The sequence below is a fragment of the Mustela lutreola genome, chromosome 4, assembly GCF_030435805.1.
Source record: "Mustela lutreola isolate mMusLut2 chromosome 4, mMusLut2.pri, whole genome shotgun sequence".
NCBI lineage: Eukaryota > Metazoa > Chordata > Mammalia > Carnivora > Mustelidae > Mustela > Mustela lutreola.
The window spans coordinates 785,845-800,825 of record NC_081293.1 but is presented as its reverse complement, the minus strand read 5'-3'; the positions used below and the strand labels follow the sequence as shown (position 1 = coordinate 800,825).

The window sequence follows — 14,981 nt, the reverse complement described above, 5'->3', positions numbered from 1 at the left end:
CTGCTGTGCTCATTTATTTCCATCGGGTTTCAGTGCGTTTTTGTGGGGGTTGTTACTTGCATACGGTCATCACACGGCACAGTTCATCTCAGACTCAGGTGTTCTCGGTCTGGGGTCTGCTAAGCCCTTGTGATTCACGCGCTGACCCAGGGTTGCTCCCCTGTCCTTCCATCATCTGAAGTCACGGGGGCGCGTGCGTCTGTGATTGAAGCATCGGGACGGTGGGTTCCCCGGCACAGCGGAGGTTGGCTCAGCGCAGGAAGGATTGCCCCGCCAGGTCTGTCCGCACGAGGCCTGCCCACCGTCCGCGGAGACGCCCACCCACACTTGGAGCTGATTTCCAGCAAGGCCACGGCTGTATTAATGTGTTTATGGTCCGGGGTGAAGGAATTGCGGCCACTGCCGTGAGGGATGGACGCAATCCCTCGTCACTCGTCCCTGAGCCAAGGATGCAGTGTTGGGGGCTGGCCTCTGTCCTGGCTGTCCCAGCCCCCACGGTCCCCTCTCCTCCTGACATTGTGATGCGGCTAGCAAGCTCCGAAGCCGTGGAGTGAATCCTGGCGGTCTTCCTTGCCCATCTCTCCGGGGCTGCTGTCCCCTTGCAGACGCCGAGGGTTCCAGAGTCGGCATCAGAGCCGAGCGGGGCCACTGAGAGTGACCACGGGCCCTAGTGGAGACAGCGGCTGGAGAGAGCCGGGGCCTCTGCAGCAGGGGAGAGCAGCTCTGACGGGCTCGGGCGGCCTGGGAGCAGGTATCCCTGCGTCTTTGCCACGGGGTGCTGCCCGGCACACAGTGGCTGAGAAGCCCCCAGGCTCCTCTCTGCTCCGGCAGCTCTGATCCTCGGGGCTGCCTGGCTCCTCCATCCTCAGCCCAGAGCCCGACTGGCCCAGGACGGCACTCACTTGTGCCTGGCGGCTGGCTGGGGTGTACCCCCAAAGGGTAAGACACAAGGGGCTGTGCACCTGGGAGAGGCAGGACTCCGGGTGGGGGGTGCCGGTGTGATGACCCGGGGACAGGTAGGGATGCGTCTGAGGCCTCCCCCCCCAGACCCCCGGACGTCTGTCGATGGCGTCCGGCCGCCTGGAGGCTGTGGACCGGCACTTGCTGGGGCGTGAGCGGCCCTCGGTTCCCAGCCACTACGCGGAAGAGCTGAGCAGTGCCTCTGCGAGCACAGGGGACTCACAGGCACCCGGACGTGGCTTCTCCAGGCCGGGCTCCATGCAGTGGGGGGCGTGGCGTCTGCCGCAAGGCTCACACTCACTCCCTGAGGGCGGGGCACACGCCGATCACTCCCTGCGTGACTCCGTGTATGCGGGCTCACTTCCCAGGTCCCTCTTCCTCCCAGCACTGGGCCCCCTTGTGCTCAGAGCCCAGGTCCCTAGAGGCCCCCGAGGTCAGCTGCGAGCTGTGATGCCGCCGTGGAAGAGGACCGCGTGGCCGGGGCCGCGCCCTCCGGACGCCGGAGGAAGGAGAGAGCCTGGTGGCGCCCCCACACAGGACGGCCCACAGCACGTCGGACGCCTGCGGAACCCCCGGCTCCCGAAGTTCTGTCCGTCCCTACAGGACTGCAGGCCTCCTCCTGAGGGGCTCCCTGCTCCCTGGCCCTCAGGCTGTTTTCTGGGCCCGGCGTCTGCAAACACCGGCTTCCTAGACTGTGGCACATGGGGGACCCTGTGGCCTGGCCCGGATCCCGACTCTTCCCTCTGCTGGCCCAGGCCCTGTGCGGGGGGAGGCTTGGGGCTGGCGTGCGTGTGGGTCAGATGTAGTCTCAGGCTTCAGGTACGCTGTCCCACGTCCTGCACACCTTCCCAAGGGCGGACGCCCCCAGGGGCATCTGTGCCCGTGAAGTGCCCGTGGCTCCGTGGGGGTGCTGACAGCCAGTGGCCGCCTGTCTCCCGTGAGAGAAGTGGGGCGTCCCGGGTGACCATGGCCCCATGCACAGGCAAGAGAACATTTTCTGGAAGGAAAAGTGGGGTGTTCCTGGGCAGACCCCAGTCTCTCTACTGGAGAGCAGCGTGTTGCTGGGACTCTGGCGAGCCCCAGAGCAGTGGCCCCGGCCTCCTGGGGTCAGCGTCCTTCCTTGGTTTGACGGGATATTGCCGCACGAGAAGTTGCGTCTGGTGTGTGTGGTCCGCCGACACGTGGATGAAGCAGAAGCAAGCGTGGCTCAGTGCACAGAAGGAGAAGCTTCTTTCACAAAATACTGAGGCTTCGTGCGTCATGTCAGTGCCGCGCTTCTCTGGCGTGCAGCAGTCCGTGTGTTCCCTGGGGCCGTGGCTGGGGGTGCCACGGGGGTGCCACGCGGGTGGGGCTGGAGGGCGTGTGCCTGCCTGGCGGGGGCCCTGCTCTCCAGCCTCTGAGCCAATCCTTTAGTTTTATTGGAGCACATTTTGGGGGAGAGAATTAGTCTGAGCCTGATTTCTCTTCTATTACCCTCGCGTAAGGGTGATCTAAGTGTGATTACCACGATGAAGGCAAGCGCGATCCCAAACAACCACAGCCCGCTGCGCACAAAACTAACAAAACTTTCTGTGCTGATTTATGGGTGCGTTTGGCTCGGCATGAATTTCAAATGCCGCCTCTGGGAGCTGCACTCCAGATAATGTGAAACCATTTTTAAAAAGCAGATTTGTGTAGTCGATCAGGGCCGAGGCGTTTTTTCCCTCTCGCCCGTAGTGAGATATTGGTTGTTCCCATAGATCACAGGGACTGCTCCGAGCTCTTATGAAAGATGGATTAATTTCACTAATGCTCCAAAGCGGGGCTTTCACCGGCAAGGCTGCGTGCTGGTAACCGACCCACAGCCTCCCTTTCTCCACGCTGATTTATGCCGTCCTTTAGTGGATGAACCGTCCTGCACTCTCCATCCATCTGCCGGCTAAAGGAATCCTATTAACAGGGTCTGAGCGGGGACTTCATACCGCAAGGTGAGTGATGTGGCGCAGCCCGCCCCCCAGCCCGGCGTGACGTGGTTTCATTCCGCGGCGACAGCCTCTCAGCAAGCAGGGTGGGCACCCGGCCCCTGCTGCCGGTGCGTGGTCACCCGCCGGGAGTTTCAGAAGGTGCCTGGTGACCGGAAAGTTCCTGCACGTGGATGGAATGGAACTGATCAGTCTGCATTTGAGGGAGCCCCGGTCTGTGACGGAGGCACCGGTTTCCCCGCTGCAGGCCCTTGTGGGCGCAGGACAGCCGTGTGCGTGTGCACTTCCGTGGGACGTTGTGCAGGGAAGCCTCCCCAGGCAGGCACTTGTGCCCCCTGATGACGGGGTGTGTTCCGGCCCCGCCCTGCCCCTGTGCTGCCCGGGCGAGCGTCCCTGGTTCGGGGCTCAGCCACGGTAGGGAAGGGAAGTCCCAGCAGAGGCTGTGGGGATCCCAGTCCTGGTTCTCCCGGCAAGGAGCCGGCGGTGGCGTGCGAGTGACCATGTCCAGCTCTGGCTCTGCTCCGTCGGTCAGCAGTGACCGTCACGGTGACCGTTGTGGCGTTGTCACGACCACCGCGGCCCTCGGGGGGGAGGGGGAGGGGGCACCAGGGCTGAGGACGGTGGTTTCCGGCAGGGCTCCTGGTGCGGCCCAGCGACGCCCACAGACACGCGATCCACCGCGGAGCCCAGGCACCAACAGGTCAGCGCCTTGCAGGCCCGGGGAGTAGCCCCACGTTTCTGTCTGGGAAATCACTCAGGAATGCAGCCCGAGCGCACGCGTGATGAACTCACCTCAAAGTGAAGGGTTTTCTACAAACTCTTAGTTAGGGTATTTGGGCGTATTAATGTTTTACTGTCAAACTCTTTTGAGATTTATTTGCAATGTAATTCAAAACCTTAAATTTAGTTACAATTCTGAACTTAACAGCTATTACAAATCTTTATTATATTAGAAAAAACAACACATGTTGTGTTTTATGTGCGTTTCCTAATAATGTTAAACAACGTTCCCTTATTGTGGACAATTTAAACGTCTAAAAACTATACACACGTGGTGTCTATTGAAGGTGCGCACGTGGGGCGCGTACGGAGACCTTAGCTAACTCAGAATTGACCATTGAGAATCATTAATTTTTGGCTTATTACATCCAACTCACAAATGCCTTCCAGTTTTAATGGGCAAGACCCGTGGTGGTCAGGTCAGGTCCTGTTTGGGGGCTCAGCAGCAGAGCTCGGCACTAGGCTGGGGTGTGGGGGTCTCACGTGTCCCGGCCACAGCCACGCTGCTCTTGTGGAAGCGGGGGGTCCACCCTGTCCTCTCCTCTGACACCCACATCCACACCAGGTCCTGTGGGTGCGTCAGGAGGGCAAGGACCGCAGCCTCTCAGAGCGTGCATGCCGCAGAGCGTCCGTGATTGTGCAAGAGAGGAGACAGAGCCCGGGCTGGAGCCAGGAAGGGCTGTTGGGCTCAGCCTGGCGAGCTTGGTGGGGGCCAGGGGGTGTGCAGTGGACGCTCGGCCGTGGGAGACTCCAGAGCTTCGGGATTTGCACCTGGAGGTCATGGTGACCTTGAAGACAGCATCCCCCCCAAGCTGGGCATCACCAGAGGAACCAAGCTGTGCACCTTGTGATGCTGGTCCCAAGGGAGGGAGCCGGACAGTGTCTGAGGGGAATAAGAGCTCGAGCAGGGGTTTCAGCTGCTGAATTACTCGATTCAATGAAGAATCGCCACTGAGGTGTCTAGAGCCTCCGATTCTGGACTCACACGGAGAGCGCTTTCCGCCAGCGTTTTGCTGAGGGTGCAGGCGGTTACCACGGGGACCGTGCGCTCAGGCCCCTGAGGTCAGCACAGCCATCCTTCCGTCCTCCCCCTGCCCTCCCCCCCCGCGACCCCCCCAGCTGCTCCTGCCCACACAGCGGAGGGACAGGCCCCTGGGGCTCGGGGGGACTGCACATTTCCATCCAGCTTCCCAAAGTGTTGGCAAACTGGGGGTTCAGGGGGTTCTCAGTGCCTCCTGGGGCTCACAGGGCGTGGGAGCTGGAGCGCCACTCTCACGGCCTGGGCTGTGAGCTGCCCCGTCTGGCGTGGCTGTTGAAATGGGACGAATCCAGATAGCACGGACCGTGTGCCGCGCTCCATGGCACCGCTAGCCGTGGCTCCCGTGTGGGGCAGCAGGTCATGGCGAGACACCCACTTCCTTGCCAGCATGAGCAGGGTGCACGAGACGGTCACCCACGCCGGACGAGGGCAACATCGGCACAGGCGCTGGGCACGGGTAGGCCGGCCTCTGCTCAGCCGGGTCACCCTCGCCGGGAAGATCGCGCCGGCTGGTGGTTCCGAACCTGCCTTCCCGGGTGCAGAGCATGAGGCGCCGGAGCGAGCCTCGTGCAGGACGCCTGCCCCCCGTTCCTTAGCAGAAGCCTCCAGTGGACGGATGGACGTTGGTTTTTCTGACTGAGAAGCATCTTGGGTGCCCCCCCCCCCCCGGCTTGTGTCCGTCCCCGTCCCCTTTTCAGCCGGCTTATTGTGCGCCTGTTTGTTTTTCAGTGCAAGTGGTCGAGGAAAGGCTTCATTCGGACGCGGTGGTGTGTCGCGGACTGGTACGTTTGTCGTGGGGACTGTTGCCTCCTTCAGAAACTTCGGGATGCTTCCCTGGCTTTGTGTGCTGCACCCGTGGTGTGACCGCACGTCCCGTCACAGGCTGCCCGCCCGCTTTGTTTCCGGATACTCAGTGTGGCACGGTGCCATTGCCTGGTCCCCGAGTCTGGGGTCCCGGTGCAGGCCCAACACAGGCCCCAGAGCGTCCTCCCGTGGGCACCGGTGTCCAAGTGCCCCCCAGGCAGCCCTCCACAGGCCAGGGTCAGCTGCCATGGCACAGAGCACAGGGCAGGCAGACCCCCCCAAGCCGACCTTCGGGCCTGGCCTGCCCGGGGCTGCTCTCTGTCTGCAGCCGCCGCTTGCCCGCTGCCCCAGTAGAAGCTTCGGAAACCCCACACCTGGTCTCCTCATGTGAGCCCCTGGGACCATGGGTCTTAAGGTCCTAGAGCCACGTGTGTCCCATAAGCAGCTGTCAGAGGCCTTCAGTCAGCTGAGGGCACGTCCAGACGGGTGGGGGCACTGAGTGCCTGCCAGGTGCCCCATCCCAGGCAGGCCCTCAGCCACCCCTGTGGTTGGCACAGTACTCTCCCTGGGGCCCTTGGGCACCTCTCCCTGGGGCAGGGGGCAGGGCAGGGGGACGAGGAGCTGCAGACTCTGACGGTCCAGCAAGCGCCCTCACTCATGCGCCACTGGCCGCTGCGGCACAGTGTGGGCACCGAGGATTGGCCTCCCCCGGCCGCCCGCCGCCCTGGGAAATGGCTGTGAGCTTGGCACATACGTCTCACGGGGTCCTCGGCCATGCAGCCCGGACACGGTGACAACCGTGGCGTACGTGTGGGCACGCTGACCTCCGTGTGAGACCCCACGTCTCCCGTGATGCCCGGGGGTCTCCGTGCAGTGGGAGGGCTGATGGCCAGAATCTGGCCTCACTGTGCGTGTCCCTGCCTCAGGGACTTCCTGCCGTGGGGACTCCCCGCTGCAGGCACCGGGGGCCTTCTTGCCGCTATGGGCCTGGGGACTTCTCACCTAGAAGGAACCGAGTTGTGCCCCTCCTCTGGGGTCACAGCCTCAGGGGAGTGGCCTACAGCTCCCGAGGCACCGGCCCCACACGGCCCGGCCCGCTGCCCTGCCTGGGGTCTCAGCCCCGTCTCTGCTGCCTCCTGCTCTTCCCTCCTCCGCCCGCCCCCACGTCCTTCCGTTCCCGTTTCTCCTCCCCCTCCCCCTCTCCTCCCTCTGCCCTCCTGTTCTCGTCCTTCTGCTCCCGCCTGGTGGGGGACACTTGAAACAGCCCCTTCCCTGTTGGCCTGATATCTTCAAAGACTGTGAGGTCGTGTGTGCCCTGCTCTGACTAGGCAGGGGATGTGCTCTGGGGGGGGGACATGAAGTGGCCGAGGAGGACAGGGCTGGGCGCCGGGGGTGCTGCCTGCTGTGACACCCTGGGGAGCTGGGCCACATCGCGTGGCCTGTGGCACCAGCCCTCTGTCACCATGTGTCCTTCTGTCCCTGCAGTGCCTTTGACTTGGTCAACATCCATCTTTTTCATGACGCTTCCAATCTGGTCGCCTGGGAGACGAGCCCCTCGGTGTACTCGGGGATCCGGCACAAGGCCCTGGGCTACGTGCTCGACAGGTAGGTGCCCACCGCCCCTCCTGCCCGCCGCCTCCACCCTCGGATGTTGCCCCACATCCCAGCCCCAGTCCCAAGGCTTGTGCAGGCTCGGCCAGACAGACCCGAAGGCGGGGGCTGCCTCCCGGAGAGCGAGGCAAGCGTGCAGAGACGGCCACTGGAGCACCCAGGCTTTGGCCCAGGGCACGGGGACGCTGCGGATGTTCTGCTGACCGCAGGCGGGCCTTTCCATGGCACTGCTGGGCTCGGGGTCCCGGGTTTGTGGGCCTGGAGGCCTGGCAGCCCACCTGCCCCGGCTCCTACGGGCCTGTCTTGGTTCCGTCTGCTCCTCGCGCTCCCGCTGGGCTGGACCCCACGTGGCCGGCGGCCTGCGCATGCCCGTGCTGTGTGTCTGTGGTCTCATTGCGACCGTGCTGGCGGTCAGGACTGGTGAGCACCTGGGAAGAGAAACAGCCCCTTGCTCTGCGACCAACAGTGGGGGTTGTTTGGTCCTGGGCCAGCCTCCCCCTTGGCTTGCTGAGGGACTGTCCGTGGGGCTGTCTGGTTCTGCCTAGTCCTCAGGTCACCCCTCAGGTCCTAGTCCTGCGGGCTTCCATGCCCCAGGGGATGTCAGCGACCCACTGGGCCTTCGGAGACCTGACCTCATTTCTGCTCAGGCAACCTCGGATTTCCCTGGGGCTGCCGCACCCCACCTCGGCTCCATCCCAGGACCGGAGCTGGGCGTCCGCGGACATGTGCCGAGAACTTAGACTCCGACCGCTGACCCCTCCCTCCTGCACCCAGCACCGCCCCGGCCCCGGCTGCCCACCCCACACACGCACGGCCCTCCGGGGCTGCTCGCGGGATTCAGCCGCGACGTGCTCTGCACAGGGAGCGGCTCTCAGCCTCATGCCTTCGGGTATGGGACGGTGGCTGTCGGGTCACATCCGGGGACCCTGGCTCCCGCCGCCCGTGCTAGGTCCACTCGGAGGAACCGCATATGAGACTCGGGTCTGTTTGTTTCTGCTGCTGCTCCCGTGTGGAGGGCCTTGGCCGTCAGCCCAGAGCAGGCTCTGTGTCGGCCCCCCAGGCCCCAGCTGAGCTAGGCTCAGAGGCGGTTTGGACGCCTCGGATACTGCAGGGGCCTGGTGGCCTGAGCCAGCCCGAAGTCTGGGCATGGGCAGCTGAGTCCCGGCCCATGGCCGCCCGCGCGGAGCTCCCCCGTCCCGTTCCCATGCACACCCGCTCTGGAGGGCCCCCAACATGCAAGGCTCCGCAGCCGCATGTCTGTGCTAGGGGATCTCCGGCACTGCCCGGGCCGGTCAGGACACCCGGGTGGGCCCTGGCCAGCCATCTCCTGGAGGGGCCAGGAAGGCAGGGATGTGCGCGGGAGCGACCCTCAGGTGAGGGCACACCTCGGGAGAACTGTGGGCCTGAGCTGCTCTGGTGGATGGGAGCCGGGACCCTGTGTAGGCCTTCTGGCCGGCTGGACTCTGTGCGCCCACCCGCCGGCACCTCCCGCAGAGTCTGGGGGTCAGGATGGACCCCTGAACGGCCTGGTCTGGGTGACTGCAGCCAGGCTGTCCGTGGGGCCAGCTGCTACAACGTGTCGTCACCCTGCACTGCTGCTCCTCGCGGCCTCCGGGAAGGCAGCCGTTGGGTTTGGGGGCACTTTTTTGCGACTGTGCGTTCCCATGAATCGCTTCTGTGCGGAGCTCGGCCCACTGCAGAGCCGGACCTCCATGGAGCAGGGCCGGCCGCCCCGCACAAAGGGCAGCTCTGTACAGGCGCTGACTGACGGGCCGTCCTTTCATCGGGCGTCTAACCTTTTGGCAGCCACCAGCAGACCGCATTCTGCTTCGCCGATCGGGAGGACAATGCCACGCTGGCCCTTTGAATGGACGCTGCCACCAACAGTGCCCCATTCACGGCGTTGGGAACCTAAGGGAGCATTGTCCGCCGTGCTCTGGGGGACGCGGGGAGACAGCAAGGAGGCTCCTGCGAGGGGAGCCTGCCTGGTTCCGGCTTCGTCTCCCCGTGGCGTCAGACCCGGCCAGAAGTGGCACAGCGGCCCCGCATACCGTCCCCCCGCGCTGCCGGACCGAGGCCTGGGTGAAAGCCCGGAGGCACCGAGCACCACGGGGACAACTTTTCTGTAAATCCAAGATTGTTCCGCAACAAAAACAAAGTGTACGGAAACCCACGAGGCAAAGCTTTTCTCTGCAGCGTGCAGACTCCTGGGAAGCGCTTGCCCCCGGCAGTGCCCACGGCGAGTGCCACAGGGCGCCTTGCGGAGGATGTGGCCGCTGTGCTGACGCGGACCCCGGCCGGGCTCACCTGGACAGGACCCCTGGCTGCGACGTCAGCACTAAGAAAGCACAGGCTGCGGGCCATCTGGGATTTATACAAATAATAATTTTAATGTTTCTTGTGCGGTTCATGAATAGTTTGCTTTTCATGCGTGATTAACGGAGAGCGTCCGCCTGGGCCCTGGGTGCACCTGGGGACCCATCCTCCTGCGGGAGCGCGTGCCCCTGGTGCCAGTGGCTGCGCACGGTTGAGCACTCCGGGCGCGTTCTGTGGCCGAAACGGGGCGGGGAGCTTGGAGCACCGTCCCTCCCGAGCCGCCAGCGCCACAGCTTCCTGACGGCTCCCCAAGCTTTTGGCCGTGAAATGAGATTTTTTTGCACAAGTGACAGGCTCTTCTGTGCCCCCCTTTGAAACGTGGCCTGGCTTAGTCCAACAAAACATTCTACGTTACAACTGTGAAATCGCGGCCTGAAGCGCCCCGTTGTCCTCCATTATTTCCTCAGAAACAGTCCATTGTCCTGGCGCTCAAGTTAATTTGATCAACATTGGGACATTTAACTTTTATGTCCAGGCAAAAGAGCTGTTTCATGCTCATTTTGGGCATTCAAAGGAAATGATTGCCAGAAAAATAATGTTGCTCCGAACAATTGGGAGCAATTAGTTTCCCAGGGAGAGGCGATGTGATGCGGCCGCCACACCGCTCCCCTTTGTGGCCTCCTGGGCGGCCATCAGTCAGCTGTCAGCTGCTCAAAGACCCTCCAACCTAAACGTTTCTCTTCAGGCAGTTCCCAGAATCGCCGGGCTGTTCAGCGGGCAGAAGAAAAGCCGCTGCGTCTCTAGGCAGAGGCGAGCACAGCGCTGAAGACTGGGGTCATTCGGGACACTCCCTCCGCGTGGCCAGCCGCAGAGCTCCTGCTCCCAAGTGCCCGTGGGCTGCCGGACGTGCACATGTCCTCTGGGGTGTCCGCCACCCCGGAGGTCGAGGGCACCTGTCGTGTGCATCTTGTGTGGTGTGGACTCGGGGGCCACACAGGCCCGTGTCCTCACCCCTGCTCAGCCTGAGGGCTCTGGGCCCCCAGCGTGTACCCGACACCCAGTGGGAGCGGCTGTGAAGACGTGTGAAGTCCAGTCGCCGTCCCGACAACATGAGCTCATTCTTCCTTCTGTCTCACGATGGACGGTGTCTGTGAAACAGACTTTATTTCACTGAAAACAAGTTCAAGCGTCCAGACTGTGTGTCCCGCGGTCTGCTGGTCACGGCCGTGTGTCCATGTTGGTCTTGTGTGTCCTTCTGTTAGGACATACAACGGCGTCCTCGAGCCCACCCTCCTTTCCCGACTCTCTTGTGTCTGCCGCCGCCCCCGTCTGAGTGGCCTCCGTGGCCGGACCTCTCTCTGTGGCGCTCACGCCCGCAGGGTCGCGCCGTCACTCGTGTAAGCGCGTCGCGGAAGCCCCGTCGCTGCGTGTTCCTGAGCGTCCCGCTCAGCGCCTCTGTCCGCGGTGTCGGCGTCTGGCCCGTCCCACCGCGTCTTGACCACTGACCGCTGCTTTGTTGGCGTCTGGCTGTTTTGTTTTGCTGACGGGACGCCGTGGCGAGCTCTGGTCTGGCCCCTCTGCACTCTGGACGGGCAGCCCGCCCGCGTCCTTGGCCTGGCCAGCATCCGTGCTCACGCTGGTCCAGGGACTGTGGGTGGTGTGTGTCCCACATGTTTCCTGGGCTCACTGGCAGTGGAGGTTTTAAAGGTGCCCTCGGCTTTCCAGGACACTAACTCTTGTGTTTTCTGCCTGACACTCGAGGAGCTTCTGTGACGATGCGGCTCGTGGAGCCGTCTGAGAGTGGCTGTCAGTGCCGAAAACACGTGTTCCCTCTCTTCCTGCTGTTTGCAGGCTGCGGCCGGGCCTGGAGCCGGGAACCCACTGCCCGGGGCTCCCGGGAGCTGCCATCCTGGGCCTGCCCCTGCATGCTTCTGCTGGAGGACAGTGGGTGGCAGCAGCAGGGCCTCGGTCACTGGGAAATGCCGGCGTGAGCAGCCCCGTGGCAGTGCACGACAAGGACCCTGAGGCCTGGGCGGGGACTGCCCCAGTGGCTCAAGTCATCTTGTGTCCTCATGCTGCAGTGCCGCAGACCCTTGGCTCAGACGACACATGCTCGCTCCTCACCGCGCAAGAACACGCCAGCTCACCGGGTCCTGCTGAGGAGCCACAGCCTGGCCGCCGTGTCGCACCGGCCGAGAGCGCGGAGGCTCTGCTCCTGGGCACGCCCCACCTCCGGACCCTTCTCACCTGCATCACTCCTGGGGTGCGTCGGGCCGTGGCCAGCCACACGGGGGTTGGGGCCTTGACCTGACAGGGACACCCGCGGGGCTCAGCAGGGCCTCACGGACTCCCGCTGTGAAGACGAGGCGCAGGTGTTGGAAACGCGGCAGGGGTCTGCGCCAGGGGCCGGGCAAATGGTGCACTTGGCGGCTCCTGCCGCGGCCACGAGAGCTCCACCCGGCCCGGTGCTGCCGGTTGTGCCGTGGCCCCTCCAGCTGACCCCATGCCTGTGGCCCACGGTTTGTGCGCCCCCCGCCCCCAGCACCAACAGCAAGGTGCCCTCGAGCGAGGGATGCGCCAAGGTCCCAGCACACACGTCCCACCGCCCAAGGGGTGCCTGCCAGGCCTGCGACCGCGCCCCACTGCCGAGCCACCCCGCTCCCCACCTCCGGCGTCTCAGGAGTCACACCTTCTGTCACTAGGCCCACGAGACACCTGGCCCTGGGGAGTGTGTTGTGCCCTGAGCGCTCACAGCCGGCCGGTCAGCGGGCCGTCACTCAGGCCCCTCAGGCGGCCGGTGGGGACGTCGCCTGACACCAGAGGGACAGTCAGGTGTCTGCCTGCCCGACGCTGACCCGGGCCCTGTGAGCAGATGCTCCCTTCATGCTTTCTGAGATCCCTTTCCCTGTGCCTGCCTCAGATGCGTCGTACATGGACAGTCCTCCCCCGGCTCCCTGGTCCTGGCCGCTGCCGCACCCGTGACTGTCCCGCGCGTGCCCCGCTGGCTTTCCGAGCCACACCAGGTTCTCGGGGGCGACAGGCAGCCTGTGTGCTCCTGGTACTGTCCGTGCTGCGGCGGCCAAGGCCAAGGCCACCAGCCGGGAACGCCGGAGTGTCCGACTCGGCCCAGGGAACACCTCGTCCTCGGCACACGAGGCGTGTCAGCGGGCTTGTCCCATGATGAAATCACCTGTCAGAACGGAACGAGACTCTGTTTTCAAGGCCTAAAAAATGGGTTTTTATGGCTTTTCTTGTAATTCTCTTTTTGAATTAGGCACAGGATATTGATGTGGTTCTACTTTTTAATCATAATAGCGTCTGACAAGGTAATTAATTTTAAAACAACTTTTTTCTCTTGGTCCAAATGGCTCTATGCTGAAATTAGCCGTGAGTGCCGTGAGGGCCGCGGGCCCGGCACTCAGGCGATTGCCTCGGCCCTGACAGCCTCCGTCTCGCCAGCGCTGCGGACGGCGCTTGTTATTAATGAGCACAGGCCATTACATCAAGAGGAGCAGGGCATGGAAATGGGATAAAACTTAGATTTTTAATGATAGTGTTACAAGAATCCGTCCCTGCTGACCGATTCCCTGTAGACGACGTGGCTCCCTCGGGGGCAGGGCAGACGCCGCCGTGGGCATCCTGAGCACCGTGCGGGCAGGAAGGGCCCGCGGTCCAGGAGAACCTGCGGCAGCGAGCGTTTCTCTCGCTGGACGCCCTGGAGCTTTGTGGAGTCTGTTCAGCCCGATACCGTCCGATGAGCCAATAGTTGTTTGCTTCCGTGGTCTATTCCCACAGCGCCACTGCCGGCGTCCTGCTGCTGCTGTCCGACCCGTCAGGCCGGGACCTGTGGGGACATGGGCGGCCTATGGCCAGTGCACGCAGGAGCCCAGGCTCTCTGCAGTCCGGGGAACACCCTCTCACTGGTGCTGTCTCCCGCTCGCTGGAACCCCAGGCTTGGACCTGACCTCTGTGGTTCCTGTTGTCCCTCTGTCTGTGGGCAGTTGGCGCTCCCACCATGGCCTCCACGTGTCCCGGAGACTCAGAGCAGCCCAGTGACTCCAGTGGCTCACACACCTTCTGAATGTTCATTGATCTCAGAAAATACGAGGTGCTTGCCTTGTTCCCGCCCAGGGCTTGATGGGGACGTCCCACAAATCACACGGGACAGATGGCATTTCTTAAGGCGGAGATTTTACGAGACGGTGTGGGCTCAGCACACAGGATTTGACGGGCCCGTGTTCACTCTCTATCCCGCTCTGATTCATCTCCGAGAGCTGTGGGAACAGAGGAAGAATCCTTGGTAAGAAACAGACTCTGCACATACGTGATGTGTGTACACACGCCCACACGTGTGCAACAGTTACACACGCAGGACGTGCACGTACACCACATACGCAGCACACCCGCGTCATGTGTCTGCGGTCACACCTAGTCTTGAGCTCCATGGTCCCCGTCCCAGGAGGAGCACGTGTGCAGAGAGCGGGGTCAGGAGTCTGACCCGTGAGCCGCCCCCAGGAGCGCCGCCGCTCAGTGCTTCTTGGTGGACAGAAGCTGAGGGATCATCAGAAACGTAGATTCTCCGACACACAGAGGGAGCAGGAGCCAGCCGGAATGTGCTTTGGTTTCGTTTTTCTCAAAAAAATAAAAATCAAAAAAAGGAAAGAGAAATGCGTCTGTGAGACACGAGGCCGTGGACGCTGGTGGGGAGGTTGGGGCACGGCCCCCGGGGGTCCAGGAGCCGTGCTGACGTTCTGCTCACCCATCCTCGCCCGCTCCCAGCGACCGGCCGGCGCCGGGGGTCGGCAGCGGATGAGCATTAGGAAACCGTCCCTGGCACAGCAGTCCCGACCTCAGAGACCCCTCGGCCCAGACGGCACCCACCTGGCCTTTGTGTGTCCAGACCTTGGTGGAATGATGCTCAAGGAGCCACCCTGGCCAGGTCAGGAAGCCCGGCCGGGTGTGGGCTGCGGGGGGAGGGGAGCGGCGTGGAGGGAGCAGCGGGGTCCTGAGACAGGGCAAGGCAGGCCGGATCGCGGGAGCAGCTGTTTGCCGAGGCGACCCTGTGCCTCCTCTGGGAGCCCCTGGGGACAGGTGCCCTGGGGGGCAACAGGTGTGACCTCAGAAGACAGAAATCCGTCCCCATGAAAAGCTGTGAATGATGCTGGTTTGGGTTCTTAAAATCATGTGATTAAAGCCCAACGGTTGTATTCTGTCCCTGTGACCTGGCCCCGGAGGGCCTGCTCGTGGCAGCACCGGGACCGTGTGCAGGGCCCAAGATCTCAGGGCTGAGGCCGCCTCCCAGGCTGCTGGGGCATCTGTGCACCCGACCTGCACCCTTTGTCCGTGAGGCCAGGGACCGGGAGGCCGTGCTTGTGTCCTGATGGGACATCGGAGACCTTTCCAGGTGCCCTATACTTGTTCTCTGAAGTCTTTTCTTCTGAAGCTGTTTAATGGCAGAAGCAGCTTCCGGCCCTTCAGGGTTGGGGAGGGGGTCCACGCGGGACTGGGGG

At 63.2% G+C, this 14,981-nt stretch overlaps 1 protein-coding gene across 3 annotated transcripts in view; it reads left to right on the top strand.

Moving 5' to 3' along the window:
- Positions 1 to 14,981, top strand: part of INPP5A (inositol polyphosphate-5-phosphatase A) — a 159,776-nt gene that overhangs the window by 107,832 nt on the left and 36,963 nt on the right. For all 3 annotated transcript variants that reach the window (XM_059172766.1, XM_059172767.1, XM_059172768.1), the window contains exons 7-8: positions 5,470 to 5,522; positions 7,030 to 7,149. In XM_059172766.1, the coding sequence (XP_059028749.1) occupies positions 5,470 to 5,522; positions 7,030 to 7,149 (173 nt within the window). The remainder of the gene's footprint in view (positions 1 to 5,469; positions 5,523 to 7,029; positions 7,150 to 14,981) is intronic.